The sequence below is a fragment of the Loxodonta africana genome, chromosome 14 (assembly GCF_030014295.1).
Source record: "Loxodonta africana isolate mLoxAfr1 chromosome 14, mLoxAfr1.hap2, whole genome shotgun sequence".
Lineage (NCBI taxonomy): Eukaryota > Metazoa > Chordata > Mammalia > Proboscidea > Elephantidae > Loxodonta > Loxodonta africana.
Window position 1 is genome coordinate 89,922,195 of NC_087355.1, and position 26,871 is coordinate 89,949,065.

The 26,871-nt window shown below is 58.3% G+C and overlaps 1 protein-coding gene across 3 annotated transcripts in view; it reads right to left on the minus strand.

Annotated features, from left to right (window-relative positions):
* Nucleotides 1-9,642: 9,642 nt before the first annotated feature.
* Nucleotides 9,643-26,871, minus strand: part of TSNARE1 (t-SNARE domain containing 1) — a 226,749-nt gene continuing 209,520 nt past the window's right edge. The window contains exons 13-14 of one of the 3 annotated variants that reach the window (XM_064268138.1): nucleotides 24,800-24,904; nucleotides 9,643-10,156 (exon numbers count right to left, since the gene is read on the minus strand). In XM_064268138.1, the coding sequence (XP_064124208.1) occupies nucleotides 24,809-24,904 (96 nt within the window). In that variant the 3' untranslated portion in view covers nucleotides 9,643-10,156; nucleotides 24,800-24,808. Of the gene's footprint in view, nucleotides 10,157-22,732; nucleotides 23,928-24,799; nucleotides 24,905-26,871 lie in introns of those variants that run through there. The other 2 variants (XM_064268140.1, XM_064268139.1) reach the window with 2 other exon arrangements.

A 26,871-nucleotide genomic window follows, 5' to 3' on the forward strand; every position in this document is an offset into this window, starting at 1 on the left:
GGCCCAGGGAACACTGGAGCCCACTGTGGGGAAGGAAAGGCAGGGATTCCTGGTTTCCACCTCACCACACAAGTAGAAGGCAGACTTGGGCCCTCATAACCCAAAGGGGCAGCCCCACACCCCAGGCCACAGAGCTGTCTCTGGTCTCCTCCAGAGAAGCCTGAACCCCATCCCTTCTGTGTGTCCCTTCATGGTGTCCTCGTCCCACTATACAGCTACCAGCCGCTCCCCAGACCCCATAGCCTCCCTGTCCCTTGCTTCTCCCAGGCCATTCCACTTGCTGTCTGCACCAGGCTTACGTCCCGAGGTGGCCCCGCTCAGCCCCTAAGACAGGAACTTCCCTTGGAATGCCAGTAGGAGGACGGCTCCACCCTCTCGACCTGCCCCACCCACATGGAAAGGGGAGCTAGCCTTCTGACTGAAGGGTGCTGTAGGGAGGCAAGCCTTGGGTGCTCAGCTCCTTTCTTGTGAGGAGGAGTAAGCCTTCTGGAGAGTTCTGTGGGAAAGTGGGCTTTGTGCATGCAGCTCTACCTTTTGGCCCTGTTCCACCCACCCAGGAGGAAGCACGAGCCTCCCATTCTCCTTTCTCCCTGGCTGGAGTGCAGATGTGATGGCAGGGGCTTGAGCAGCCACTTTGGCCACAAGATGGAAGCCATGTGTTGAGGACGGCCAACAGAGAGATGGAAGAAGCCTGATTCCACACTGTGGTACCACCATGTAAGCCCTGGCCTGCTCCCACCTGCATGTGTCTGTCCCACGAGGGAGGAGTAGCCCTCCATCTGAAGCTGCCCTGATTTTTAGCAATCCTGGGCCTGTAGCCTGACTCACTCCTGGAGCGTTGCCAGTGCTGCCTGGGCCTGTGGCTCTGAACAGCCGGTGACTCCAGGCATCTGGACCCAGATGGGCCTTTACATGGGCACTCGAAGGACTTTCAAACTCACAAGATGAGACCCCAGGGCATGTGCTAGTGAAAAAGGGTGGATACCACAATGCTGGGCTGTCCTGATAATGCCGCCTTTGCTTATTGTGGGGTGAGGGCTGCAATAAAGACGAGAGCGCCAGACCTTGATTAAAATTGCGCCAGAGGGGGCCTGCACACTAGGACTGGCCCGGGCCTCCAGTCCTTCATCTGGATCAAGAGGGGCCCCAGAAGGCCCCCCATCCCTGCCCAGTGCTCATAGCACCCCCTCACTGCCTGCCTGAGACCATCAGACCATCTCCCCATTCACGGCAACCCCACGAGAGCCCCGGACTCCAAAGCCACACCCCAACTCTCACACCCTCACCCCCCCGTGGCCCTGCACCTGGCCTGTGGGGTCACTCCCTCCTGTTACCCTTCCCTGAGCATTAACCAGGTCCCCCAGGCCCAACCACAGCTCCCAGTGGCCCCTTCCTGGACCAGAGGGTACTGCCCGGAGGCTTAGGCCACTGCGTGAGATCAGAGGGGCTGTTTACTGAGCACATGCTGGGGGGCTGGTTTCCTCCTGAGGCCCCGTCCAAGCCTGGGGGCCATCCAGGGTTCTCTCTTCTCCTCCACCTGCTTCCCGACCATCTTCCCACCCTCCCCCGTCATTGTGGATGTTGTGGGACTTCGAGCCGATTCCGACTCATGGCAACCCCATGTGACAGAGCAGACGTACTCCATAGGGTTTTCTAGGCTGTAATCATTGCGGAAGCTGGTCGCCAGGCCTTTCTTCCGAGGCACCTCTGGGTGGGCTCGAATCGCCAGCCTTTGAGCTAGTAGTTGGGCGCTTCACCGTTTGTACCACCCAGAGACACAACTGGGAGGATGGCCACCCCCAAAGGTGTCCACGCCCTAATCCCCAGAACCTGTGACTGTGTCACCTCGTGGCAAAAGGGACTGTGTAGATGTGATTACGTTAAGGCTGTTGAGATGGGGAGATCACCTGGGTGACTCCGGCGAGGCTGTTGTAAGCAGGAGGGTCCCTACACGAGGGGAAGGGAGGTCAGAGAGAGAAGGGATGTGACCAGGAAAGCCGACCTGAGCGATGCAGCTACAAGCCAAGGAACGTCCCCGGCAGCCTCTTGGGCTTGGAAGAGGCGAGGGCCGGGTCCTCCCCCAGAGCTTTCAGAAGGAACCAGCCCTGCCAACACCTTGATATTGTCCCCTAAGGCTCAATTTGGACTTCTGGCCTCCAGGACTGTCAGAGAATACATTTGAGTTGCTTTAAACCACCCCGGCTGTGGTCATTCGTTAGAGCAGCAACAAGGACCCTAATACGGTGGGTGTGTCAAACCTCAGCCCATCGATCGTCTGAGTCCTGAGTCCCCGTCCAGAAAATCTCCACTGTGGGGTCAGGGGACAGACTCGTGCCCTGGAGGAGCACGGCCATCTGCATGACCTTGGGGGCCCAGGAAGGAGGATGCCTCCTGACGCCTGGATGGGGAGGCCACGGTGGCTGCAGGCCCAGTGATGACTAGGTGTTTTATGCTGAACATTAAAGCTATTTTACACGGGAGATTTAATACAGAACATAAAGAACCATTGAAATCTTTCATATCAATTGAAGATACGATAATTGAACCCCATAAAGATTACTGAGAAGCTGCTGGAGCTATAAGGAGAGGCATAAATAGAGATAAATTAGGCCCCCTGCTCCCCCCACAGCCACCCCAAAAGTACTCGTCACAGATGCTCCTGGGACCTTTCTCAGCAGGGAGAAGTGGCCAGGAGGTCTCACCTCACAGGGGTCTGGGCAGGTCCAGAAGTTTCTGTGTTTCTGTCATTATTCTTAGTCAGTTAATTGGTGAAGCGATGGAGCAGAGAGGCCAAGACTAGAGATTTGATCTCATGTGGCCCAGGCCATCTCATTCTGTCCCAATGCTGTGCTCTGAGCCCTATGCAGATACAGGCTGAGTCCTGAGCCTGCTCACACACTGAGCTCTGAGCCTGGTCACATACTGAGCCCTGAGCTTGGTCACGTGCTGAGCCCTGACCCTGGTCACATGCTGAGCCCTGATCCTGTTTACAAGCTGAACCCTGACCCTGGTCACACACTGAGCCCTGACCCTGGTCACACACTGAGCCCTGACCCTGATCACACACTGAGCCCTGACCCTGGTCACACATTGAGCCCTGGCCCTGGTCACACACTGAGCCCTGATCCTGGTCACACACTGAGCCCTGATCCTGGTCACACACTGAGCCCTGATCCTGGTCACACTCTGACCCCTGACCCTGGTCACACACTGAGCCCTGACCCTGGTCACACACTGAGCCCTGATCCTGGTCACACACTGAGCCCTGATCCTGGTCACACACTGAGCCCTGACCCTGATCACACACTGAGCCCTGACCCTGGTCACACATTGAGCCCTGGCCCTGGTCACACACTGAGCCCTGATCCTGGTCACACACTGAGCCCTGATCCTGGTCACACACTGAGCCCTGATCCTAGTCACACTCTGAGCCCTGACCCTGGTCACACACTGAGCCCTGGCCCTGGTCACAGGCTAAGCCCTGACCCTGTTCGTACACTGAGCCCTGACCCCTGGTTTCTCACTCAAGCATGTCTCAATCCCAGGGATGCGAGTGGTCTCTGGCCCCACCCCACGCATTCACTCAGCCCCTCACGGAGCAGTCATCCTTGCTGGCCTGGCTCAGCTCTGTGGATCCACAGAGAGGCCTCTTGCCCTCAGGGAGTTTCAACTCAGGAGGCAGGACAGTCTCGGCACAGCTACAGTCAGCCAAGTGTGAATGGAGGACAGCCCCTGCCTGCATCAGCCTGTGTGGTCTTCAGTGACCCGCCATGCCCTCATGCCCAAGCCACCCACACTGACCCACTGTGCTGAGGCTCCTGGCCCAGGGTGTCCCCTCATGGAACCCTGCTCCCCTGACTTGTGCAGACCGAGGTCACACCAGGCCGTGGGAACCACAAGGGCCTCATGCTGAGTTCAGAAGGGCTGAGTGGGTATGAGAAGGGGCGAGAGTCCCCCCGTCTGCCTTTGAAACCCTTGTGTGCCACTTAATCACTGGCTGTGTGGCCCAGAGGAAGTTGCTTAACCTCTCTGAGCCTGCCCTGCTACAAGTCAGTGGTAGTGATGCCTGACCCGGGGGTGGGAGGGTTACTGGGAGGACCCAGGCAATCTTCAGGCTCAGCCTTATCACATACCATGAGCCCCTACCTCCTGGCTCCCCATCTTCTCCCCACAATGCCTTTTGGGGTCTCAGACCAGGTGGACCCAGCCCCGGACCCAACCTGGGTCCTCCGTCCCCTCTATGTCCTCCCCACTGGGGGATCCTGGCCCTTTTACTCTCTGCCTCCCAGGGCCAAGGCCTCAGGCCCCCACCTCTCCTTCCCTGCCCTGCCTCCCGGGCCCAGCCCCCCTTCTAGATCAACCTCCCATTTCCTGGCGCCCAGGTGAGAGTCTGCGGGGGCAGTTGAGGCCCTGCCGGGTAAATGGATCCTCCACCTGCCTGAAGGAGCTCCTCCTAGACTCGTAAATCCGCCCCAAGCCAAGCCAAGCCCGGCTGCTGGCACAATCCAATATATTTCATTTACAAGCTGGTCTACTACCCGATTTATAACTGATCCGTCACCCCGAAGAGTCGATGCACTTCATGGCACGCCACATACATAACGCTTGGTGCGTAATTGAATCCGGACTCCTGGCATCTCATTTCACCAAGGTCCCACTTGGGAGCCGCTAGTTCTCCTGTTGTGGGGCGGGATCAGGGAGAACGGGCCTCCAGGCTGCAGCACAGGGGCCTGGGCTCTGATCTCAGGAAGACCTTCCACATTCTAAGCAAGGGGCGGGGCCACTTCCATCGGAGTCCTTGCCATTGTTTCAGATCCCATTGGGAGGAAACTTGGGGAGCCTCCCAGGCCTGAAGGGGGGCACGCACCTATGCGTGTACCCCTCCAAGGAGGGAGTGCTGACCACCTCTGGGCAGCCCAGCCATCGCAGGCAGTGCTCACAGACAAGGGGCTTAAAATACCGCCAGGTGTGGAGTTTCTGCCAAGAGCCTCTGGGTTCACCTGCCCAGGACTTTCAGGGAAACGTGTTCGTGTAAGTGGTTTGTATTTGACTACTAACCTAAAGGTTGGCAGTGTGAACCCACCCCATGGCACCATGGAAGCAAGGCCTGGCAATCTGCTTCCTAAAATATTTCAAGCCAAACCCATTACCTTAGAGTCGATTCCGACTCATAGCAACCCTACAGGGCAGAGTAGAACTGCCCCACAGGGTTTCCAAGGAGCGGCTGGTGGATTTGAACAGCTGACTTTTTGGTTAGCAGCCGAGCTCTTAATAACCACTGTGCCACTAGGGCTCCTAGCAAATGTCACAGCCAAGAGAACCCTATGGGACAGTTCTACTCTGCAACACATGGGGTCTCAATGGGTCGGGATTCATGTCTTGTTGTTGTTGTTTTGGTCTGTTAGTATTTCATCTTACATTAGGATCCTGAGGTTTAAAAACTGACGTTCCCAAAGCTGAACAGCGGAAAGAAAAAAAAAGGGCAGAGCTGGATTTGAACTCAGGGTCTAAACCGCAAGTCCAGGCTCCACCCACTCACGCTAAGTTGAAACAGGTGAAGGGGACAAGGCAAATGGCCGCACACAGGGCAAGGTCCAAGGACTCACACCCCACACCCTCAAGACAGGCTGTCACATCTCCCCCCAGGACTTGCACGTGACAGAGGCGCTGTCTCCCTCGGCCTGTGGTGATTTGGGGCGGGGCAGAAACTGCGGTGATTTGGCAAGAACACGTCCAGCCACAGCTGTGTCCTGAGTGGCCTCTTTCCGCTCTGCCCATGGGGGTCAGCTGATAGCCCAGGCCCTGGGGCCCCAATACCCTCCCCATCTTCATTTGTTGTGGCTCACATGAGACCAGGAGGTGACAGGCTGGGCACCCTCTCCCTCCCACAGATCTTTCTGGAAGCCCGAGAGGCTGACCTCTGGCTGTGGTGTCAGGCTCAGCACTGACTCCCTGCCCCCGGGCGCCCCACCCCCTTCTCACACCCTCCGATATTGATTCCCCTGCTCACAAATGTGGCACCGCTAATGGAAACAGCATCTCGGCTCCCTCAAGGATCTATATCCCAAAATAGAAAAAAAACTCCCATCATGCGAGGGTTTTTCAGGCAGAGGCGATGCAGGATGGGCTACGGGGGCTGTTTCCACACTAACTCGTATACAGACACATCTGTTCCTGGGCTAGCAGATCAACCCCCCCAAGCCCAGCAGACGCTGTGGCTCCCGTGGGTCAGGTGGGGCAGTGGGGATGGGAGCTCAGGGGGGCGCTGCAGGAGCCTGGTCAGGTCAGTCTACCCCATTCTCAGTTTCCTCCTCCGCCAAAGGGAGGTAAGCCCCTGCCCTGCACTTCTGTGAGGATCGGGGATGGAGGTATCCGTTCGCCTGCAGAGGCCCACACAGATGTCCCTCGTCCACTCTCCACGTTGCAAAGAGAAACTGACCCAGACAGCGACACCCTGCCTGAGGCCACAGCCATTCGGGCGGCCAGATGGGGGCCAGGGGACGTTCCTTCAGGCTGCATGAGTGACCACCATCACACACGTATGTACACGCATGCATACACAGATGCACACACATGCAAACACATGCATGCATACACACTCATGTATGCACACTCCCGCATACATACACGTGCAGACGCGCACACACACACGCACACACCTAGAGAGCATGTTTTGGTATATGGGCACGCTCTCTGCCTCTCGGGGCCTGGTGGCCTTTCTTTCCCCGTCCCTCCCACTGGGAGGCCCCGAAGAATGGAAGGGGGCCCTAGGAGGCCTCCCTGTAGGAAGGTGGGCCAGAGCCCTTGGTAGAAAGAGGAAAAGCGGTTTTTTCAAAACACACAGAGAACTCGTAGACCCTCAGGGCCTTCCTGCCCGCCCACCTCCCTCTGAGCAGCCATGCGGCAGGGTCTTCCCCTCCATCCTGGACCCTACAGATCAAAGCGCTGGTCGTAGAACCCCCACTGCCCCGGGGAGACTTGGCAACCCCGCGCTCGGGCTGGTCTGAGAGGGAGGACGGGGGTGCTGAGGGCCCCGGAAACCAGGCAGCTCCAGGAGAGCCGTCCTCTGAACCGTAGCCATTCCTTATCCTTCCCCCGGTTGGCAAGGATCATCGGGACGACAATTAGTCTCGGAATTACCACGGAAGAGAACGTTAAGAGAAAAATAAATTAAAAAGAAATCCATTTGAGCTGTAATTGTAATACAGCGTATCATAGTCAACTGAATCCAAATACAAGCTGGTCCCTTGTCGATTGATTTCAGAGAATAAACAATTTGGGTACTTAAATTGGAAACTCATTGGGAAAGGCAGCAGCAATTTGGCTAAGGGAAGAGCTGAACACGTCAGGCTCTGGGCCTCCGGAAGCTTCTGGACTCTTCGGGCAAATTCAGGTAAGAAGGAGGTCATCAGGTCCTTCCCTGCCTGCAGCTCAGAGGTCTTCCTAGACCCCAGGCAGAGCACACCTGTCTGCTCAGTGTTGCCTTTGTTCCTGTGTGTACTTCAGCTGTGTACCACCCACAGTGAGGTGTGACTTGTCTGTTCACATGTAGGAACCCCCACCACACTGGGAGCTTCTGGAGGGCAGGGATCCCCTGTACAAAGCCCAGGTTGGGGGTGGGCTTTAGAGCATTAAGCTATCAAGAGAATAAATGGATGGATGGACGGACGGACGGATGGGTGGATGGGTGGGTGGATGGATGGATGGATGGATAGTGGGTAGATGGGTGGGTGGGCAAGTGGATGATGAGTGGATAAGTGAATGGAGGGATGGGCAGGTAGGTGGATGGGTGGATGGATGGAGGGAGGGAGGGAAGGAGGGAAGGAAGGGTGGATGGATGGACAGACGGACAGACGGATGGATGAGTGGGTGGGTGGATGGACAGATGGACAGATGGATGGACGGGCGGATGGATGGACAGATGGATGGATGGATGGAGGAATGAATGGATGGAGGGAGGAATGGGTTGAGAAATGAATGGAAGAATGTATAGGTGGGTGGATGGACAGGTGGGTGGATGGATGGATGAACAGAGATGCGTGGAAAGATGAAAAGACTGATGGCTATGGATCTGGGACATGCAAATTATGCTGCCAGTCCTGACTAGAAGGTTCTAGGGACTTCTACGATGTGTCTCCTCAGTCTGAGTTGGGCTCAGCTGAGGAACTATTTGCACAGCCATGGCCTAGAGCCCAAGGGGCCTAGGATTTCCCTGGAGCCAGTGACAACAAAGCTCATGGCAGAAGGTCCCCCTGACAGGGTCCTTGTGGGCTCCTACAGTGAAGACGTGCCAGGCCCATCCAGGGGTGGAACAGGGTCTGAGACCACTGCGCTCCTCAGACCCATCTCATCTCAACCCCCAACAGCATCTTTGTGATGGAGGCTTTCATAACCCCACTTGGCAGATGAGAAAATCAAGGCTCAGAGAGGTGAGGGGACCTGCCCAAGGCCATGCAGCCTGTGAATGGATGTGGGCCAGAGCTGTGTGGTTCTAGAGATGGACAGAGAGGAGGTGGGTGGGCAGACAGAGAGAGGACACTGACTAATGGAAACGGGCAGAGAAGGGGAAAGAGGACTTCTATTCCTGAGCTGCAGGTCCTTTGGGACAAACACCTCCTGTCCACCTACTATGTGCCAAAGCCGCGTTCTTTCCATCACCTCAAGCTCTCCAAAAGAAAGTTCAACAACCCCACCCAGCCTCTGGGATCCTGGAAACCTTGTCTGGCCTGGGAATGAGGAGCACAGTTCTAATTCCAGCTTTGCCCTGACTTGCTGACCTTAGGGGGCCTATCCTGTCTCTGGGCCTCGGCTGCCTGACTTGCTGGGTCCCCGAGGCACTGTTGTGGTTACAGCTCCTCTTGCTGAGCCCTGTCTCGCCCCAGGACCAGATGGTGGCCAGGTGGGTGGTCTCTGGCTGGGACAGCCAGGGCCCAGACAGCCGGCACAGCCTGGCCTTCCTGCCGCTACAGGCGGTGGGCCTGAAGGTCACTCTGACACTCGGTCCAAAGAGGCCTCAGAGAGGAGGGCGTAGGAGGCAGGTGCGGTCGACATCAGCATGTCAGGCGGCCTCCTCCTGGCCCCACACTGCCCTCCCCACTGTCTGAACTCCTCACCTCATGCACCTGCTCCACCGCCCGCCACTCCGCCCGGGAAGTGCTGACAGTCAGCAGGGATCAGCGCCCCAGGCCAGCAGGACTGCTCACCTCACGGGAGGCCCCCAGACTCTCCGAGGTCACGGCCACCTGCCCCTCTCTCCTCCCAGGACCACGCCATGGGGGCAGGAGGCCAAGCTCAGGCCACCCATCCCTCTGGCTGTTGCCCCAAATGTAGACAAAGACCCAGCAGGGAGGGTCAGGAATGAGCTGGCTCTTCACCTGGGCAGGTCTGCCCACTCAGCTTCAGGTCCCCAGCTGTGGGGGGACTCACTGCCCCCCACCTCCAGCCCAGGCTCGCCCACCCCAGCCCTGCCTGCTAGGTCGAGGGTGGCGACCGGCTGGCTCAGGCTGCCGGGCCTGGAGCAGCCGCCGTCCTCCAACTGCCCTGTGCTGCGGTGCCCGCCTCACACCTGCAGCCAGGGGTGCGAAATCCAATTTGCTGTGCACACTCCTTGGTCCCCAGGCCTGCCACAGCCAAAGCTGAGGAGTCTCTGGCAGCTGGGTCCCTGTCCCCTCCCTACACTGATGCCACCTCAGCAGCCATGTTCACAGGCCTAGGGGGAGGGGGGAGTCAGAAACACAGGGCTTCCTGAGCCTTATATACAGCAGCACGGCCTCCAGGGGGACAGGCGCCCCCCCCCACACACGCACCACACACTCACAGACACGTTTCACACACGCTTACATACACACACACACTTCACACATGCCCACACATCAGAGTGCCTCTCCTGGTTGTGGTAAGCTGGTTTCCCAGCTGAGACTGTTGGGCTCAGTCAGTGTCCACACGCCAGCCTGTCCCACCTTGGCCACAGCCCCGGCTCCCTCTCACGGGGCCCATGCCATGAAGATGCCCGTCCCCAGCAGATGTACAGAGAACAGGCACCGAGGCTTGTGAAGTGGCCGCAGTTTATTAGGGGCTCGTTCCACAGGCAGCGCAGAGGCGGGGGCAGGCAGGCACGAAGCTCTCAGGTCCACGGCAGCCAGGTGACATCACCAACCTGCAAAACAACAGATTCCCTCAGTCCGGCTCTGGTTGTTGGAGGGCTCTTGGTCTCACCTGCCCACCCCACGGCCCCAGGCTGGGCTCTGAGAGAGCCGGGGTGGAGTCTGGCCAGTGCTCAGCCTTGCTGGAGCAGGTCATCCAGCCATGCTGCCTGTGAGAAAGCGCAGGCTCAGGAGCCCTGGCCTGCGGGCAGCAGGGTGGGAGGCGAGGTGGCCTCAGGCTCCATGCACCTCGAAGCCCCTTGTCGTGCCTCTCCTCAATGAACACAGGGCACCCAGTAGGGGCTGGCCTATCCGAGGGTGGGGGCGGTGGCCAGCTGAATGTGTAGCTGGGCTCCGTGGCTGAGCTGGGAAGACCATAGGGCCCAGCGGCCCGGCTGCACTTCACAGGAAAGGGACAAGGCCCAAAGGGGCATGCCCAGGCTTGCTTGCCCACCTCCCTAAACTCAAATACTTCCAGGGCCCTTAGCCCCCATGCTCCATCCCCACCCGGCCCACCTTCCCTGACACTCCACACACCCACCCCCAACCTTGCTGGACCCTTCTCCCAAGTCCACCAGGAGACCTCTAGACTCCCAACTCAACGAGTCCTTCCCAGTTCGCTCTGCTCTCTTCTGCTCTTATGAGGCCCCACTATCCTTCAGGCCCTCAAAGAACTCTGGGAGGTGTCCTTGCCTCCTCCCTGTCTCCCCCCCAGCCCTTCCCAGCCCTTTCATTCTGTTGAACTCCTGCACAGTCTCCAGGGCCCAGTCTGAATGCCCCTTCCCCTAGGAAGCCCTCAAAGGCACCCACGGTGCCTCTTAGGTGAGCTGCCCCGCACTGCTGCAGTCCTGGTCACATGGCCCCTGGACTTCACAGAGGCTAGGGCCCCTTTCCTTGGCATGGAGAGTGGGAAGCTCGCTCCCACACTGCTGGCTGGGCTGCCCAGTGGGCAGGGACTGGCTTCTATTTGCTTTTTATACTTTTCCATGTCATCTATCATTTTACAATGCATACATGTCATTTCTGCACAAAAAAATAAATCTATTTTCAAAAGAAGAAACTGGGAGACCCCTATAAAAGTCCAGTGGGGACACAACTGTCATTCCCCAGGTGGGTGGAGGTAGCTGGAGACTGTCAGGGCCCAGCAAAGCCCCCAGGGTCATGAAGCCAGACTGGGGGGTGGAAGAGGAGCCCCAGAGGGTCCCATGAGGATGCCTGGCTGCAGCTCCTGGGACCTGGGCTGTCACTGCTGACTACACCCGGGCTGCAGGAAGGCGGGGGCGAGAGAATACTTAGGGTGCTGAGGGCTGTCAGGCTGGCTGGACGCCCAGGTGATCAGCATGCGATGGCGTGAGTGTGCTGGGCTGGGCTGGACCACGGCTGGCTCTCTGGGCAGGCAGCACACTGCCGGGGCTCCACGTCAGGGCTCAGCCCTTTGGATCCAGCATGGCCCTTTCCGGGGCTCTCTGTGGGAGGTGGCATCTCAGGCTGGCAGGGGTAGGGCGACGGTCTGGGTGCTCACAATTGTCTCTCCCCCAAGCTGCCCCAGCCCTACACAGGGTAGGGAAGGGCAGAGAGTCCAGGCAGAAGTGATCTCCCACAGCTACCATGGAGGGGCCACCACACTGTCCCCTGGTATGCCCAGGGCCCATGAGCATCCTTCCTGACAGCCACACCCCACTGTAACAGGACCACAGCCTGGGGTCAGGGGAGACCCTATCCTGGGACCCCGCTGGGCCTGGCTGAGCCCTGCCACCAGCCATGTGGGCCACGCCCTCCAGAACCACAGTCTCTCATAGGTAAATCAGGCCAACTCTCAGCTGGAACCCTGTCCCCCTCCCCAGGCTGGCTCTGTGGTTCCAGAATGTTCTGTGCAATCCAACAGACCTCCCTGGACAGCCTGTGGCTCCAGGCTGGGACACAGGGGTGGCATGTGGCCCCTGTCTCAGAGGATGCCAAGGCCTTGGGCGCAACAAGGCTGCCAGCCCCTTCTGGCTTTAGCAGATGGTGAGCTGACTAGCTAGTTCAGGGCGAGGGATAGGATGAGGGGGATCAGGGGCTCTGTGGCACCCTCAGCCAGTGGCCTTTAGCCCCCGCCCTGCACACCTCCCAGCTCCTCCAGGCCCTGCTGTCCCCTGGCTGGGCCTCCTCATCCCCAGGGCTCGGGGCAGAGGGGCTGCCTGTTGGAGAATCCCCCACCCCAGCACTGTGCCAGGGCACCCCCTCCTCACTGAGCCTCGGCCACATGGCATTTCAGAAGATGCTGGCTGCCGAGATCTTGGGCTTGTGACAGATGCACGCGGGGTGGTGGAATGCAGAGGTGAAAGGGGCCAGCCTGGGTAGGGGAGTGGCCCAGCTGGTCCTGAGCCTCCTAGCTGCAGGTACCAGGAATGGGAAGCCCTTCCCTGTGGTCTCTGGGCTCTGGGGCTGGAAATGTGTGCACTGCCCAGGGGGTCCACTGCTAACCGGAAGGATGGCAGTTCAAGTCCATGCAGAGGCTCCTAGGAAGAAAAGCCTGGTGATCTACTTCTGAAAAGTCAGCCACTGAGAACCCTGTGGGCACAGACCTACTCTGACACCCGTGGGGTCGCCATACATCAAAGGCCACTCAACGGCAACGGGCTTTAGGCCTGCACAGGGCACCCCCTACCCTGGCCCCCCTTCTCTCTGGAGCTCCCACCCACGGGTCAGCTGCCTCTGCACACACTGCTCCCTTGGCTAGAGTGCCCTCCCCCATGGCCCACCAACCACCCCGTCAGCACCAAGCTGCCCATCATCACCTACTCCAACTACCCAGGGCCACCGCAACCTGTCCTCTGTTCCTGTGCTCACGATACCCCCCCAAACCTTGCTCAGCCTGTGACCACAGTCAGGGCTCAGGGTGTGACCAGGGTCAGGGTTCAGTGTGTGACCAGGATCAGGGCTCAGGGTGTGACCAAGATCAGGGCTCAGTGTGTGACCAGGGTCAGGGCTCAGGATGTGACTAGGATCAGGGCTCAGTGTGTGAGCAGGGTCATGGCGCAGCGTGTGACCAGGATCAGAGCTCAGTGTGTGGCCAGGGTCAGGGCTCAGTGTGTGGCCAGGGTCAGGGCTCAGTGTGTGGCCAGGGTCAGGGCTCAGAGTGTGACCAGGGTCAGAGCTTAGTGTGTGACCAGGACCAGGACTCAATGTGTGACCAGGATCAAGGCTCAGTGAGTGACCAGGGTCAGGACTCAGCCTATGACCAGAGTCAAAGGCTCAGAGTGTGACCAGGGTCAGGGCTCAGCCTGTGACCAGGATCAGGGCTCAGCCTGTGACCAGAGTCAGGGCTCAGTGTGTGAGTAGGATCAAGGCTCAGTGTGCAACCAGGGTCAGGGCTCAGCATGTAGCCAGGGTCAGTGCTCAACCTGTGACCAGGCTGCCAGGTTCCAGAGTGTGACCAGTCCTTGTTCAGTGTCCACTGCCATTGGGGTGACTGGGCCCAACACCCCTCCCTGCAAACTGGCTGAGGTGCTCTCAGAGCTCGGACACCAACGCAGAGCCTGGGCCGGTTCACCAGGGGAGTAGGTATCCCCCCCTCAGTCACTGCCAGTGTCCCTCCAATGGGCTGTTGCCCCATCCCATTCAGCACTCAGCAAATGTCGCTGGACCAGCCACCCCTGAGGACACCTGGGAAACCGTTGCCCACTCAGGTGTTCCCATTCGTGGACGGACGGCCTGCTGGCAGCCTCTCAGCACACCCAGGGCAGGCCACATGCCCGCTGCCCCTCCTGGGCCGAGGCTGGGTGCTCACCTGCCTCCCTTCTCCCTGCTATGTGGGGTGGGCTCTGGGGCCATGGTGGAAGGGCCCAGGCAGGCCACCCTGTCTGGATGGTCGAGGGGAGAGCCTGGTGGCACACTCCTGCTTGTCCTTGCTGGTATGCTCTCAGAATAGCTTATTAGACATTAATATTTAATTCTCTTCTGTGGATTTAGCTTAATTATTGAATTTATTATGGCAATTACTGAGAAGCACCCGGAAGCAAAATTGCTTGCTTTGAGCAAGGAGACAGCGGAGGAGGGGGAGTTGTTGAAGCGTGTTCCAACCTGCAGGACTGCTTACAGCCTTATCCTCCGGGGTTCCGCCTCATGTCCCACTGAAGTCTCTCTTGCTGCAGTCATAAAGAAAACCCTTTCTCCGTCTGGACTGGCTAGAGGTGCTCCCTTCTGTCTGAGTGTCTCCCCCTCTGGTGGGCCTTCCCCAGGGTGGGGCCAGGACCCTGCATCTGCTGGGGCTGGGGGCGCTGAAGGCAGGACTTCATCTCTCCTTCTGCAGGAAGGGTGCGGGGGGAGAAGTAGGAAGACAAAGAGGAGGGGAGAGGAAGAGAAGGAGAGAGGGGGAAGGAGGGTGGGGAGGGGAGGGAGCCCCACAAGTCAGTTCCCCCGTCCTCGCAGCCCTAGGCTGGGGGGCACACTGCCTGGTTTTACAGATTCCAATACCAAAGCCCCCAGAAGCTCAGAGAAGTGTCTCAGGTTAAAAAAAAAAAGTTGCCATAGAGTCAGCCCTGACTCAGGGCAACCCCAAGTAAGTCGGCACAGAGCTGTGCTTCACAGGGCTGTCAGCAGCTGGGTTTTCAGAAGGAGACCTCGGGCCTGAGGCCCTACCGTGAGCTCCATCCACAGCTCCCCAGGCCCCAGGCCCCAGCTCTGGGTCAAAAATGGGAGGAGACCCAGGTGAAGCTGTTCACTATGGATTAGGAAGTAAACACAATTAAGCCCCTGCATAGCTTGCTCATGGTAAATCCCCACGCAGCTTGCACACTGGTTAATCTGCCCCAGGATGGGTCCTTATCGCAGGTGACAAGGTGTCCCTACAGAAGAGAAGACAGAGACAGAGGAATGAAGGCATGTGTGATGGAGCTGGGTTGCAGCCGCAAGTCAAGGAGCGCCCAGGGCCACCAGGAGCCAGCAGAGACAAGGCAGGACCTCCCCTAGGGCCTCTGGAGGGAGCATCACCCTGCCGACACTGGGAATTTGGACTCTCAGGCTCCCGAATTGTAAGAGAATAAATTTCTGTTTTAAGCCACCCAGTTTGTGGTCCTTGGCAGCTCTAGGACACTAATGCCATATGTAAAGAGCTCAGGGCGGTGCTGGCATAGAGCAAGAGCTCCCCAGCCACAGCTATGCCTGTCCTGCATTGTAACGCCCCATAGGTCCTTGGGGTGTACGCTCAGGCTCCCTGGTCTCAGCCCCAAGCAGAGGGCCAGCAGAAGACATAGTCTCCCTGCGTGCTCCCTAGCCCTGTCTACACCTCAGTTTTCTCATCTGAAACACGGATATAACAGCAGCTCCTTGCAGGTCTGGGGGAGGATTGAATGGGACCATCTCCACGTAAAGCCCCGACTCGGTGCTCGTAACCAGTGGACACACTCACAGCCCGAGCTGTCTTCTGCCTCTGTGATGACAGTGAAGGCCCCTTGTTGAGACTGCAGACACAGGGCCCCTGGGAGGGGTACGCCACAGCGAGGGAAGGGATCATTCCCCAACCTCAGGCCCACACGCACACACACACACCGGCACACACTGGCACACACATGGGCGCATGGGAAGTGTGCAGATAAAGATCCCCCTGCACGCTTCCCAAATGGCAATCGATGGTTTTGAAGTTGATACTTCACAGCTCTCAGAAAACATTAAAAACATGATTTTCTATGAGCCTCAATTTAGCCTTAAGTTTTCCTTGCTTGTGAAAAATACTTCATTGACCGCTGCCGGGATACTGTGATTTTCTCTTTATGGAGGCCCAGCCCTCTGACTCCAGCGGGGAGCCAGGGCCCGCAGGTAGGGGGAAGCCTTGGCCCTTCTCTTGAATTCATTCATTCTTGAGCTGGGTCTGCGTTTGAGCCAGGCCCCGGGCCGTGCGCTGTGGGGCTCAGTCCCTGAACTCAGAAACCAGAGAAGTACACAGCAGTTAAAATCCAACACGGAAAGCCTTCCTGGGGACGTGGGGGCTGGAGCCTGGAAGCCCAGAGGAGGACGCGGTGGGGGTCGGGGGTGAAGGCTTCCCAAAGGAGCCAATTAAAACACCGAAACCATTGCCATGGAGTTGATTCCGACTCATGGCAACACCACGTGTTACACAGTAGAGCTGTGCTTCGTAGGGTCATCTCGGTTGTAGTCTTTACAAAAGCTAATTGCCAGGCCTTTCTTCCATGGCTCCACTGGCTGGGTTCGAACCGCCAACCTTTAGGTTAGCCATCAGGCACAGACAATTTGCACCACCAGACTGGTGACTCACTGACTCCTCCAGAGGAGAGCACTGTCCAACCCAGACCCCAAGGGCCCCTTCTGCCCACAGGCTCCAAATCTCGTCTTCTGTGAGAGCCGCCACCCACAGACCTGGGCCATCGTCGCCCAGCAGCCAGTCCCTCATCTACTGCCCACCACTGTGCGCAGCCCTGTCCTGGCCTGAGGGTGTTGTTACCTCACACATCTGTGCCTGTGCTGCTGGAAGACCGATCTCAGAGTGCCCTCTTCACCCTGCCGTGTAGGGGCCCTTCCCCATCACCCTGAGCCCAGCCCTTGTCTACAAGAGGCTGCCCCACCCTCACCCAGTGACAGCAGGGCTTCTGAAAATGGGCGTCTGGGTGGGAAGGAGGGGTCCAACAGACAGAGACCAGAGGGCTGAGGCCAAGGTGCCTGAATTCAGGGTAAGCAAGCTGAGTCGGTCCTGTTGTGTTGTCACAGATTGACACCAATGCCCACCATGGCTGAGGAAGTCCCAGCCCTGACCCAGACTCTATCCTAACCATGGTCACACTCTGAGATCTGACCCTGGTCACACTTTGAGACCTGACACTGGCCACACACTAAGCCCTAATCCCAGTCACATCCTGAGCCCTGACCCTGATCACACTCTGAGCCCTGACCCTGGTCACACACTAAGCTCTGACCCTGGTCACACACTAAGCCCTTACCCTGGTCACACACTGAGCCCTGACCCTGGTCATACACTGAGCCCTGACCTGGTCATACACTGAGCCCTGGTCCCAGTCACACGCTGAGCCCTAATCCCAGTCATACCCTGAGCCCTAATCCCAGTCACACCCTGAGCCCTGACCCTGATCACACTCTGAGACCTGACACCGGTCACACTCTGAGACCTGATGCTGGTCACACTCTGAGACCTGATCCTGGTCATACACTGAGCCCTGGTCCCAGTCACACGCTGAGCCCTAATCCCAGTCATACCCTGAGCCCTAATCCCAGTCACATCCTGAGCCCTGATCCTCATCACACCCTGAGCCCTGACCCTGATCACACTCTGAGACCTGACACTGGTCACACTGAGACCTGACGCTGGTCACACTCTGAGACCTGATCCCAGCCACACACTGAGCCCTGACCCTGGTCACACTCTGAGACCTGATCCTGGTCACACACTGAGCCCTGACCCTGGTCACACACTGAGCCCTGACCCCGGTCACACACTGAGCCCTGGTCCCAGTCGCACACTGAGCCCTAATCCCAGTCACATCCTGAGCCCTGACCCTGGTCACACTCTGAGCCCTGACCCTGGTCACATGCTGAGCCCTGACCCTGGTCACACACTGAGCCCTGATCCTTATCACACACTGAGCCCAGACCCTGGTCACACACTGAGCTCTGGTCCCAGTCACACACTAAGCCCTAATCCCAGTCACATCCTGAGCCCTGACCCTGGTCACTCACTGAGCCCTGACCCTGGTCACATGCTGAGGCCTGACCCTGATCACACTCTGAGCCCTGACCCTGGTCACTCACTGAGCCCTGACCCTGGTCACATGCTGAGCCCTGGCCCTGGTCACACACTGAGCCCTGATCCTCATCACACTCTGAGCCCTGACCTGGTCACACACTGAGCCCTGACCCTGGTCACACACTGAGCCCTGATCCTCGTCACACTCTGAGCCCTGACCTGGTCACACACTGAGCCCTGACCCTGGTCACACACTGAGCCCTGATCCTCGTCACACTCTGAGACCTGATCCTGGTCACACACTGAGCCCTGACCCTGGTCACACACTGAGCCCTGACCCCGGTCACACACTGAGCCCTGGTCCCAGTCGCACACTGAGCCCTAATCCCAGTCACATCCTGAGCCCTGACCCTGGTCACACTCTGAGCCCTGACCCTGGTCACATGCTGAGCCCTGACCCTGGTCACACACTGAGCCCTGATCCTTATCACACACTGAGCCCAGACCCTGGTCACACACTGAGCTCTGGTCCCAGTCACACACTAAGCCCTAATCCCAGTCACATCCTGAGCCCTGACCCTGGTCACTCACTGAGCCCTGACCCTGGTCACATGCTGAGGCCTGACCCTGATCACACTCTGAGCCCTGACCCTGGTCACTCACTGAGCCCTGACCCTGGTCACATGCTGAGCCCTGGCCCTGGTCACACACTGAGCCCTGATCCTCATCACACTCTGAGCCCTGACCTGGTCACACACTGAGCCCTGACCTGGTCACACACTGAGCCCTGACCCTGATCACACACTGAGCCCTGACCCTGATCACACACTGAGCCCTGACCTGGTCACGCACTGAACCCTGACTCTGATCCCAGACTAGCCTTCACACTGGCTGTCAGTTGAATGCAGGGACTTGCTGGCAGCTGAGGATGGCTGGGCACATCTCTCCTCACTCTGACCCTCACTGTCATGTTCCCCCAAAACTTGGTTGGCCATGATTCCCAGTATTCTGTGGTTGTCCTCCATTTTGTGATTGTAATTTTATGTTAAAGAGGGTTAGGGTGGGATTGTAAGTCCCTTACCAGGTCACATCCCTGATCCAATGTAAAGAAGTTTCCCTGGGGTGTGGCCTGCACTACCTTTTCTCTCTCAAGAGATAAAAGGAAAGGGGAGTGAGCAGAGAGGGGGGACCTCATACCACCAAGAAAACAGTACCGGGAGCAAAGCGCCTCCTTTGGACCTGAAGTTCCTGCGCTGAGATGCTCCTAGACCAAGGGAATATTGATGACCAGGACCTTCCCCCCAAGCCGACAGAGAGAGAAAGTCTTCCCCTGGAGATGGCGCCCTGAATTTGGACTTGTAGCTTACTAGGCTGTGAGAGAATAAATTTCTCATTTTTAAAGCCATCCGCTTGTGGTATTTCTGTTATAGCAGCACTAGATGACTAAGACACCCACCGTCCCCTCCCTCTTCTGGGAGACTATGCCAGGGAAGTGGGCAAACGCTAGCCCAAATCTTGGGACGCAGCCTTTCTGGGACCCTCCCGTGGGCCTCTGAAGCATGTGCCTTGGTGGCCACAGTAGGTCCTCCAGTCAAACGAGCGACGTGACCCCTGCGAGGGAGGGCTCGCAGCCCTGGGTGACCTGGGGGGTCGCGGCTATCAGAGCTGGGCTTCGCGCAGGAGTAGGCCCTTGCCCTGCCAGATGCTTCCCGGACACGTGCACACGGCTGTCAGCGTTGCTGGTCGGCTTTTTCTGAATCAGGAGGCAGCCGAGCCCCCCCTCAGAGAGTGCTTTTCTCTGCAGAAATAATAATCCCTGCATTTGAATGGAGCCTGTCCTTCCTCAAAGTGCTGCTTATATTTAGCCGTTATCCTCCTTTGTCCTCAGAGCAGCTCACCAGCAAGGGACACGGGGCTTAAGACAGCCCTCATTTCTAGCCAGAAACTGCACCCAGCAAGGGGGAGCCTCCAGGGTCACTCGAGGAGTCACTGGGTGGGATAGAGGGGTCCAACAGACAGAGACCAGGGGCCTGGGGCCAAGGTGAGCAGAATCCAGGGTGGGCAAGCTGGGTGGGTCCTGTTGTGTTGTCACAGATTGACATCAACGCCTACCATGGCTGAGGAAGTCAGGGCAGGAGTCAAGGTATCTGCCGTCTCTCTCCAGCCTCACTGCGTGTCAGAGGTGGTGGTACCAAGTAAACGTGTCCCTGTGTGCCCCAGACACCCAACCCTACCCCAGGGCCTCTGGCTTGTCCTGGGGGTCAGAGCTGCCCTGGGCCCCCAGTCTGTGAGCTGCTGGGGGCTAGGTTCACTTCTCTCACCCTCTGGGCCCAGGGCCAGAGTAACCACCGTTGTGTTCTCACCAGCCTTCTGACTGGCTGCCAGGCCTGGGCCTAGCCCTTTAACACTCCTGGTCTCCCTGGGGACAGTTGCCACTGCCTGGGGCCAGATAGCTCCAGCCAGGTGAGGGGATGACAGAAAAGGGCTGGCCAGGGCCCTGTGGGTCTGCTGAGCTGACCATGGGCCCTTTGGCTGCCAGGACATTCAGTGACATGGCTGGTGAGCACTGTGAGGCCAAACCCTCCTACAGGCAGGGCTCCAGGGCGCAGGGCTGCCCACCCTGGTTGGGGCCTGGTGTCCTGTGGGGCCGAAGCTGGCCCCACCATGAGGGTCTGGGCAGGGCTGTTAAGATGAGGCTGAGCCCTCAGGGAGCAGGCAAGTGGGACAGGCCAGGTGCCACCACTGACCCCAAACAGGTGGTGGAGGAGGTGGGGAAGCCCAGAGAGGAACGGGCGGGCTGCTGGGCTCAGGGAAACCAGCGGGGCTCCCTCTCCAACCTGGCACAGCACTGGGAGCTGTTCTCACCCCAGTTGGAGGAACAGAGGGGCAACCACTACACCCCCGAGGATGTGGGTGACCGTGGGGGAGGCTGGCCTGCCCTCTCCCCCTGCACCTCCTGCCAGTGCTCCCTGTGCCAAACCCATCGGGAGACCAGAGGCCACGGTAGCCACCAGGGCAGGCACAGGAAACGGGCGGGGCGGGGGGAGCAGCCAGCACGGGGTGGGGGTCAGCATGCAAGGGTGCAGGGGAGCCCTGGGGGTGAAGCTGGAGTGGAGGGCCTGGTGGGGAGTGTGAGGGACGGGGGCCAGATGAGCCCTGGGGGTTCCGAGCAGCCGCCGGGGCAGGGTGCGTAGGGGGAGCACAACCACACCACACACGACCGCCCTCTCCTCAGATCCTGACTTACTTCCCCGGAGGTGCTACAGGTTAGTGTAGACCACTGCCCTGGGCAAAGGCACAGGGGTGTGTGAGCAAGCACCCCCCAGACGGCCATGAGGGCTTCCTGCCGAAACCACGGCCCTCCAGCATCGTCCAAGCTCCCTGGCCCTGCTCACCTCGTGCTGAGCCCCGCTGTCTCCTCCGGTCCTCAGCTCAGCCAGACACCCCGCCAGCCCCAGCCACTCAGCCCCTCCGTGCACGTGGCCTCAGGAAAATCGCCTCTGGGCCTTGGTCTTTGCCTCTGCAGGATAGGGCCAGTGGTAGTGATGACGCCGCCTCACAGGCCGCCATGAGGACGGCACCACGGAGCATGTGTGAGTGTCCTGAGCGGCACACACCAGGGACTTAGAACAGCAGGAATTCATTTGCTCACAGCCCTGGAGACCAGCAGTCTGAAATCAAGGGGTCAGCAGGGCCACACGCCCTCCAGAGGCTCTAGGGGAGGACCCTTCCTTGTCTCTCCCAGCTTCTGGTGGTTCCTGTGATCTTTGGCATTCCTTGGCTTGTGGCTGCATCCCTCCTATCTCTGCCTCCGTGGTCACGTGGCCGCCTTCTCTGTGTGCCTCCGTGGTCACTGGCCACCTTCTCTGTGTGTCTCTGTGGTCACGTAGCTGCCTTCTCTGTGTGCCTCTGTGGTCACACGGCCACCTTCTCTCTGTGTCTCTGCGGTCATGTGGCTGCCTTCTCTGTGTGTCTCTGTGGGACATGGCCAGTCACGGGCTTTAAGGCCCACTCTGATCCAGTATGACCTTGTCATGGATTGATTCGTGTCCCCCAAAAATGTGTCAACTTAGTTAGGCCATGATTTCCAGTATGGTGTGATTGTTCACCATTTTGTCATCTGATGGCCTATTGTGGTAAGTCCTACCACTATGATGTTAATGAGACAGAGTTAGAAGCAGATATGTTAATGAGGCAGGATTCAATCTACAAGATTAGGTTGTGTTTTGAGTCAATCTCTTTGAGATAGAAAAGAGAGAAGGCTGTAGAGACGGGGGACCTCCTACCACCAAGAAAGAAGAGCAGAGAGCAGAGTGTGTCCTTTGGACCCAGGGTTCCTGCACTGAGAAGCTCCTAGACCAGGGGAAGAGTGATGACAAGGACCTTCCCCAAGAGCTGACAGAGAAAGAAAGCCTTCCCCTGGAGCTGGCACCCTGAATCTTGACATCTAGCCTCCTAGACTGTGAGAGAATAAATTTATTAAAGCCACCAACTTCTGGTACTTCTGTTATAGCAGCAGTAATAACTAAGACAGACCTCAATTTACCTAATTACACCTGAAAAAACTATTTCCAAACATGGTCATGTTCATAGGTCCCGGGGTCAGGATTTGAACACATTGTTTTGGGGGACACAGCTCCACCCAGTACAGGAGTCATGACCACTGCCACGGCCACAGCTGCTACCGTGAGGGCTGGGATCAAGCACAGTGCTACAGTCACATCAGAACTGTCAGGAAACAGGGTGGGGCATGCTGCAAAGGCTCATGGGCGTGCTTGCACAGGGAGACATCCTTGCACGCACCAGCGCGCGCGCACACACAGGCAAGAGTATGCACCCGGTGCTCAAGCTCTCTTTGGCACCTCCCACCCTCCCTCAGCCCTGCTTTGGCCTATTAGCATCTGCCCCGATACTATTCTCTGTGGGTTCTCTCCCGGAAACCACCTATGCAGAGGAAGCGGAGCCTCCGGGGACCTGCCCTGGCATCACTCTCAGGACAGGACTGCTGTCAAGCCCCTGCACTCAGCACCCCCTCCACTGCAGAGCTGGCTCTGGCGTCCGCTCACAGCCACTGCCCAGAGCCTGGACATCTTTGTCCTCAGTCGGTGCTCATAGCAGCCCCAGGGGGACTGGACCCTTCCAGGGAGGAGGCTGAGGCCCAGAGAGGAGCCAAGGTGCTCCAGGGTCCTGGATGGTGTGGTGGGCTGACCACTTGCAGAATGAGGTTCAGGGCAGCGGCTCTGGGCCCAGGGACCAGCACTGCCACCTAAAGGCCATGTCCACGTGACTTTCCCACCCCAACCAAGTAAGGGCCACCATGCTGGAGCACTGCACTCCACCTACTGTGACAACAGGGCACACCTGTGTGAGCTCAGCACGGATCCTCCCTCCCCACAGACCCACAGCTCCTGCTGGCAGGGGCTGTTGTCCCCACGCTGCATCCCAGGCCCAGGCAAGGGCAGCCATGCAGCACGTGCTTGGGAGGTTCTGCTGAGGGTCTGTGGGTGAATGGATGAATGTCTTCGATGTCCCGGGTGTGAGAAATGCCCTGTGCCTCCATGTCAGCAGCTCCACTGGGCAGAGGCCCTGCTGGACCCATGGTCCAAGAGGCCTGGGTGCTCAGAGGGGAGCAGGAGGGAAAGTGGCCACGTCACCTCCATCCCCCCACCCCCATATCCTTTCACTGCCCTCATCCCCCAGGGCAGAGTCCCACAGGCTCCAGATCCCAACAGCAAGGCCCCTTGTGTCTGTCCCAGCCAGCTGCCCTGTTCCGTTCCTGCTCAGAGCCCCAGGCCAGGGCACACCGATCACTCCTCAGTCTCACCCACATGTTCCCAGGCACGTTTGTCCTGCCTGCAGGAACCAGAAGACCTCTGGTGGCGCCATTTCCCACAGGTGCCCTCACCCCAACCCTGGGCTCCCAGATCATACCCTGCACAGCCCAACATGCTCCACCCCTGGTGGACTGGCAGGGGAGCTGCTCGCCATGATTTTCTGGAGGCTGATGCACAGTAAAGAAGACCTTGGGGCTGGCCTTCTCCATGGCTTCCCTCTGCAGTGTTCTCCATCATGTTCCCTGAGCCCAGTTCCTGCCCAATGCAGAACAGGTATTCAAAGAATTTGTGGAGAGAGGCAGGGAGGGAAGGATGAAAGAGAAGAAGGAGACAGAGGTGGGTGGATGGATGGATGGACGGACGGACAGACAGATGGATGGGTGGGTGGACAGGTGGATGGGTGGACGGAAGGGTGGGTGGATGGGTGGACGGAAGGGTGGGTGGATGGATGGAAGGGTGGGTGGGTGGGGGGATGGATGGATGGATGGGTGGGTGGGTGGGTGGATGCCTAGATGGGTGGATGGATGGGTGGGTGGGTGGATGGTATGGATGGATGGGTGGGTGGGTGAGTGGGTGGGTGGGTGGGGGGATGGATGGATGGGTGGGTGGGTGGGTGGATGCCTGGATGGGTGGGTGGGTGGATGGTATGGATGGGTGGATGGAAGGGTGGGTGGGTGGATGGCTGGGTGGGTGGATGGCTGGGTGGGTGGATGGCTGGGTGGGTGGATGGGTGAGTGGATGGGTGAGTGGATGGGTGAGTGGATGGGTGAGTGGATGGGTTAGTGGATGGGCAGATGGGCAGACGGACGGACGGGTGGGTGGGAGGATGGATGGATTGGTGGGTGGGTGGATGGATGCGTGGATGGGTGGATGGAAGGGTGGGTGGGTGGATGGGGGATGGATGGGTGGATGGATGGGGGTGGATGGATGGGTAGCTGGATGGATGGGTGGCTGGATGGATGGGCGGCTGGATGGATGGGCGGATGGGCAGGTGGGTGGATGGGCAGGTGGGCAGGTGGGTGGATGGATGAAGGAGAAGAGGGAAGCAGGGATGGATAGATGGAAGGAAAGAAGGAAGGAAGGAAGGAAGAATTGATTGATGGCATATGGGCTGGGCTAGCACTCACCACAGGTGGTCACTTTCGGACAGAGATGACGATGACGAGGATGACAATAAGCAAGACAGCAATTCCAGCAGAAAGGAAGTAGCACTTGACCTTTCGTCTCTGGAGCTGGGGGAGAGAGGAAGACTACTGTCATGCACTGGCCCTCCAGCTTGCTCATCCTAAGGGCATCTGGGCTGTGGCACGCAGGGGGCTGGCAGACCCCACCCCTCGCAAGGGACTCTGCCCTGAGTGGCCATATGGTCATTCAGGGGCCACACAGTCATTCACAGACTGCTCTGAGGGCCCTGGAACCAGGCTCAAGGGAGGGGCAGGAGACCCAGAGAAACCATCTGAGTTCCAGACTGGGGCAGGCCTTGGTGTGAATCCCACTTTGCTCCCCTTGGGCTGGGTGACCTTGGCCACGTCCCCCCTTAAAGCCTTGGATTCTTCTCTTGTAAGCAAAGGATGGTACTAGGGACTCCAGGGGACTCTTGAAAGTTTTTACTAAGAAGACGCCTTGAAGACACATAGCCTGGGGCCAGCGAATCCCAGAAACGAGTTGTCACTGTATGTTCTCACTGCCCCTGTGCAGTGAGAACCTGTGGGAGCTGGAACTCAGCGGGTCCGCCGCGTTTTCCGGGCCTTGAAAGGTTTCCGCCTGTGACAGGGTGCAGTCTCACCACTTTTCTGTCACTTATTTTAGTGGAAAATACTTGGGTTTTCCCTCTCTGATAGGTTTCCGCCTTACACAGGGTCCAGATTTCACCGGCTGTACCATATATCATTGTCACTGTTATTAACTTAGTAAGTTCTGGGCCGCACCATCAAAGGCCTCGTAGAGAAGAAAGACGCACATCTGTACCGGGGGACTCGTGAGCAAGAGGCCAGGGGAGGCTTCACGGAGGAGGCCATGCTGCAACTGGGATCGAGGTGCCAAGGAGAGGCAGGCCACACTCACACTCACTACACTTGCTCACTCACACTCACACACTCACACTTATTCACACTCACATGCACTCACACACTCGCTCTCATATGCACTCTCACTCTCACTCGCACTCACATTCTCATTCACACTTGCTCACACTTGCTCACACTCACACTGACTCTCACTTGCTCACACACTCACATGCACTCACACTCACGCTCCCACTCACACATGCACTCACAGACATACTCTCACTCGTTCACACTCACATGCACTCACATTCTCATTCACACTTGCTCACACTCATTCTCACTTGCTCACACACATGCACTCACACACTCACAGACTCATACACTCACTGTCACACTCGCTCACACACATTCACACACCCACATTTGCACTCACTCACACACTCGTTCACACACACACGCTCTCCTGTGGTGCAGAAGCTCTGGAAGGGCCTCCATGTGTGTTCAGGACTGTGCTTGGAGCTAAGCACATGACCTCTCCTTTTCCCAGTGGCCTTGCCCAGTGCCTGTCTGTGCTCAGGGCAGGACACTGGGTCAGAGAGGTTAAGTGACCCTCCCAGGGCTTCCCAGGTGCTGCGTGCTGGACCTGAGGTCCAGGTCTGTCTCCCTAGTGGCTGACATGACGTCATGCTGCTGCCCACACAGGGGGCTGAGGAGGGCCGAGACCCCACTCTGGGAGCTCACGACCGGGTAGGGGGCGGTCAGAAACCACAGACCTGGAGGGCAGGCCAGGCCTCCGCGGTAAGGCGCTACGGGCTCAGGGTACTTCAAGGCTGCAGACTGGATACAGGGAGCCAAGATGGTAGAATAGACAGCTGCTTCCGGCGAGCCCTCTTTACAACAAAGACCCGAAAAAAGAAGTGAAACGAGTATATTTGTGACAAGCTGGGAGCCCTGAGCTTCAAAGGCAAGCTTAGAAAATGAACCGAGGAGGAGCGGGGGAGGAAGAGACGGTTCAGAAGCGGAGAGGAGTTACTGGCCCTGAATCGCGGGGAGCCCTCAGGCACCATTCCCGGCGGGGGCGACAGCGGGCTGGTCCTAGCGTTCGGCCGCCGTTTCCTCAGGGAGAAGCAGCAGCCACTCAGCCCACTCACACCCCCGGAACCTGAGGAGCACGGCGCTCTCGGCAAAAGCTA